This window comes from Gracilinanus agilis, chromosome 1, assembly GCF_016433145.1.
Source record: "Gracilinanus agilis isolate LMUSP501 chromosome 1, AgileGrace, whole genome shotgun sequence".
In the NCBI taxonomy this organism is placed as follows: domain Eukaryota; kingdom Metazoa; phylum Chordata; class Mammalia; order Didelphimorphia; family Didelphidae; genus Gracilinanus; species Gracilinanus agilis.
This window is the reverse complement of record NC_058130.1, coordinates 213404379-213409396: the sequence shown is the minus strand read 5'-3', so window position 1 is coordinate 213409396 and position 5018 is coordinate 213404379. Positions and strand designations below refer to the sequence as shown.

The 5018-nt window shown below is 47.2% G+C and overlaps 1 protein-coding gene across 1 annotated transcript in view; it reads right to left on the bottom strand.

Moving 5' to 3' along the window:
- Positions 1-1732: 1732 nt before the first annotated feature.
- C1H7orf50 (chromosome 1 C7orf50 homolog) overlaps positions 1733-5018 on the bottom strand; it is a 372322-nt gene continuing 369036 nt past the window's right edge. The window contains exon 6 of the mRNA XM_044660082.1: positions 1733-2892. Coding sequence (XP_044516017.1) covers positions 2710-2892 — 183 coding nt within the window. The 3' untranslated portion in view covers positions 1733-2709. The remainder of the gene's footprint in view (positions 2893-5018) is intronic.

The following is a 5018-nucleotide window of genomic DNA, read 5'->3' as shown; positions in this document are numbered from 1 at the left end:
CACATCATTACTGCTCTTTAGTCTTGGAACTGATACTTAATCTTGATTCTAAGTCAGAAAGGTAAGGGTTTAAAAAAGCCACCCTAGCAAAAGCCCCAGCCGAAAACATCCCAGACTCCCAGTGCCCAATCTCTCCAGTGAAAGGGGGTGGGGATATATTCTCTCCTCTTTTCTCAGGTGCCAGGCTAAATTGTTAGAATTATTGTGGTTCAGTTTTGCCCTATCAGCATCATCACACGTAGCTTCTTCCCTGGTTCTGCTGACTTCACTCTGTAATGGTTCACACAAATCTTCTCAGGTTGCTCTGAATCTTCATCTATATTATTTCTTGTGGTACAGTAAAATTCAGTTACATGTAAGTATTACAGTTTTATCTAAGGATTCCCTAATCATTGGGTACCATTTTTTCCCTGTTTCTTGGTGCTCCTTCTCCCTCCCCAAATGCTGCCTTGAATGTTCTGGTCTAGGAAGTACCTTTCCTTGTCTTTGCCTTCCTTGGGATAGATGTGTAGAGGTCAGATTTCTGGAACAAAGGGCACAGTGGACATTTTGGTCCCTTTTTTAGTCTACCTTCACATATTTTGTGACACTAGCCAAATCAGACTATACTCCTTTTCCCAAATGTACTTTCCAGGCCCCATGATTTTTGTTCACACTGTTCTCAATGCTTGGTGCACCCTCCCCTCATGTCTACACCACTTGAAACCCATCCTTCCAGGTCCATCTCCTAGCCTGCAGCCTCCCTTCATGTCTACACCACTTGAAATCCATCCTTCCTTCCAGGTCCATCTCCTACCCTGAAGCACCAGTCCCTGACCCTTTCAGCTGAAAGTAGCCTCCTCTTCCCCTTCTAAGAAGTCTCAGAGCACTCTGGTTATACCTCACTTCACTGGGCATCGTGTAGAGCATCCACATATTTTATCCCCCTATTTGGTGAAATTTCGTGAGGGCACCCATCATGTTTCTTGACTAGCAAAATGGTGACAGTCATGCTAGTGAAATAAGCAGCTCACCCAAGGGTTGCGTCAAAGATGGCGCACTGTGCTCAGTAATGGTTGATAACTGCCTTTGTATCCCTTAGGATGGGGACTTGCACAGGATTCAATAATAACAGTGACAACCACAGCGGACACTTAAGGATTGTGAATCACTTTCCAGTCTTATTTGATTGTTCCAACAACTCCCAAAGGCAGATGCTTTTTATGTTCTTATACCCGGATGAGAAAAACAAGAAGTAAAGGGACTTTTACTTCAGTGGCGGGGCTGGGATGAGAACCCAGACCCTCCATGACTGCCAAGCCCAGGCCTATTTTTTTTTTAACTAGATTTGGGCAAAGGGAAGGGGGAAGAAACTGAGAAGAGCCTGGCAGATTTACCCAACACTTGATTGTGCTATACAAACACTTGGTTACCATGTTCTCCAGGCCTGACATCAGCCATTGTATCCTGGCCTCCTATTCTATTAAATTCCATTATAGTTACCCTGGCTGTAACAACACATCTTGTATCACTCAGAAGGCTTGGCTCATGGTCACCATGATTTAAAGAGGGTGTGATCTATAAGCTCCTTTTGGAAGAGTTAAGTGTATTTCACTCCCCCACCCCCACTTTTTCTTTCTTTCTTTAAAACAAAACAAAACAAAACAACTCATAGTATTTCATGTCTGGGAAGGCTGTCAAAGCCCAGCCGAGCGCTGTAACTGCCAAATCCTTTAAGAATCAGGTTGGCAGGACTGGCGAGGAACAAGTGGTCAATTAGTACCGTTATTCAAGTCAGATCTTCAACCCCAGGAACTCCTGGTGGTAATTAATGTTTTTGTTTTTCTTTCGAGAAGGTTTCGGGGACGCTCCTCCTTGGAGATGACCACAATTCATATAGATGTCACAGGCACGGAGTACAAATTAACTCTATCCAAAGGCAATTACACCAGGCAAGTGGAAAAATGAAGTGGAACAGGCAGTAAAATGAGAGTTAATGGCACCATGGCCGGGCTTTGTTTTTATTAAAAATAAGGCCAACCCATTCAATTTCTGCCCATCCAGGTACATGATCTGGTTGATTAATAGCCTTCCCCCACCAGCACCCCACTCTGATGTTTGCGCCGTAACCAAGCAACAAGTGTTGTGGAAAGCTGGAGAAGGAGGAGATAAAGCCAGAGACGCGCCACAGCTCCGAGATCCCGTGCCGAACGCAGACAGGTCACTACCCCAAATTTATTACGCTCGCCTTGTGGGACCTCCACATCCCACGTATGCACACGAGGCTGACAGTGATGGATTACAGCTGGCAGGGGAAGGCCCTGCTCTGAAGCCAACAGTTTGGATCCCTTTACATCATTTCAGGGGGAGGATACCCTGATCCAGGGACATTAAAAAATACTAAAGGACCTTCTTCTCGTATCCCAGACAAGATCAGATCCTCAAAAAAGAGATCACCAGACACATCCAACGATGGAGTCTGGAGTGGGAAATGATAGCTTTGAACGACAAAGCTGTCTTTGCTTCTTCCTGATAAGCTGCTCCGGAGAAGGTCAGATGATCTTTTCACAAAAATACTCTGTTGTTTGTGCACACACACACGCACACACACACACGCACACACACATGCACACCCCCTCGTGTGGGAGGAGGGGGAGCCATCTTTCCTGGGCTTTGGGAAGGCCACCTTCCTCCCGGGATGGAGCCACACAGATGCTGGCTCGTCCCCTTTTAGGACAGCAGCTGGAGGACTTGTCGGATTCTCTCCCTCTTCTCGGGCAAGGCCGAGTCTTCGGGCTCTGCAGCGTCCAGGCTCTTCACCAGGGCCTCAGCTTTCTGCACCGTCATCTCGCGGGCCCTTCCTTGGAGACCCTCCAGGTAGTCCAGCAAAATGGAGAAATGCTCGTCTGGGACCTTGGAAGAGGGAGGACAAACAGGAAAGGAAAAACTCAGCGGAAATTAAAAAGAAAAGCGAGCCCTTCCAGAGGCACGTGCGCGGGCCTGGGGACCAGGCTGGCCTCGGCGGCTGTGGACGCCGGGAGGAGGAGAAGCGGCTTGCCTGCAGCCAGGGAACATCGTGTTCGCTGCACGCTGCAAGGCGGCGCCGAGCTTCGCTTGTTCTGGGAAACCAGCTGCGGCCGCTGGGTGCACGCACAGGCCGGGGAGCTCCCCGCCCTGACCGCGGCCGCCCAGCGCCTCCTCCTGTGGAGCTCCGTGTGGCAGAACGTGCTGGTAGCAGGCCCGAGCGGCTGCCCTCCACAGAGCGTCGGGGGTCATGCGGAACGCTCGCAGCCAGGCTGCAAAACAACCTCGACTGGGAGCCATATGGAAACCATTCCCGGATGACACGCACACCGGCTCTGGCACAGACTCCAGGATAACGTGCCCGAATGGCCCCGGAGCCTTCTGTTTTCCTTTATTTCTTCTTCCATCCTCTCGCTCTTTTCACAAATGGGTGAGAGAAGGGGTTTAAAAAATGTTAGTTTTGTGCTCAGGAGGGGCCTTTGCCGCCTTACCCACTCAGCGCCAGAGCTGGAAACGGAGAACAGACCCAGACAGCGGTGGGAGTGGGAGGGAGCTGGAGAGTACGCTGGACTCGGAGCCTGGGAGAGCTGAATTCAAATCCTGTCTTAGGTCCTTAGCAGCTGGATGTCTCAGGGCAAGTCACTTAAACCTCTGCCAGCCTCAGTTTCCTCATTTGTAAAATGAGGATAATGAAAGCATCTACCTCATGGGGTTGTTATGAGAAACAAATGAATTATTATCTTTAAAGTGCTACCCAATACATTTTGGGGTTTCAGTTTTATAAGATTATTCACTTAACAAAAATGAATGATATGGAAATTTTAAAAGAGCTATGTAAAAAAAATTTTTTAAATAAAGTATATGTAAATAAAGTATACCTTAAAAAAGTGCTACCCAAATGCTATCAAATATTAACTATATATATACATATAGTAACTATATATATATACAGTAAGAATGGATCTCTATCTGCTGCCTTCATGTTTATTCTTCATACAGTAAGAGTGTTTCAGGTTCTATACCATCCTTGGAGCCGAGGACAATGTGGCTAGAGACTGACTGACTGGCTGACGTTATTTTTCAGAAATGACCTCATATTGATTCTCTACTAAGTCAGTAAGAATCATTAGTAATAGACGTCCAAGCTTAAAATCAAAGTATTGGGAGATATCATGAATGGTGGGATTTTTGTTGTTCATTCATTAGTTTTGGTCACATCAGACCCTTTGTACCCCCATTTGGGGTTTTCTTGCAAAGATGCTAGAATGGTTTGCCTTTCCTTCTCCAGCTCATTTTACAGATGAGGACACTAAGGCAGACAGGGTTAAGTGACTTGCTCAGGGTCACCGAGCTAGGAAGTTTGGGAAGTCAGATTTGAACTCATAGAAGAGGTCCTCCTACTTCCGGGCCTAGCCCTCTCTCCATTGTGCCACCCAGCTGCCCAGACAGCAGGATAGGGCCTCTTATCCAGGGAGTGGGTAGGACGAATCAAGAAGCACAGGCAAAGTTTGGGACTCCTGGGCACTTACTGGCTGGTGGCGACAACAGGACCATGGAGAAGTGGCAAGAAGACCACCACTTAAGAGACTGACATACCGAGAATATAATTGGGAATCAGAGACTGGAAATGAAAAAAACAAAGGATGGTGGGAAAAGTTAGCAAGAGAGAGACAAGAGGGAGAAAACAACTGAATAAAGAGTTAGAATGAAAGAGATTACTGGGAAAAAATGCAAACTTGTCAGCCTTGGAACATCAGGCAGACATTTATGTTATGGACATATGAATTCTATTTTCTAGCTCTTTGGGGTCTCTGTAGGGATCACGTCTGTCTGTGGATGCACACCAAAGACCAGAAATAAGGGAAGAGGAAACTTTAAAATGTGTCCCCTGGTCCCCACTGCACCCTGAACCCTGGGCACCTACAGCAATACTTCATAACACTGAAACCTGACAGGGTCGGCATGGCACGTGCGCACACACACACACACACACACACACACACACACACACACAC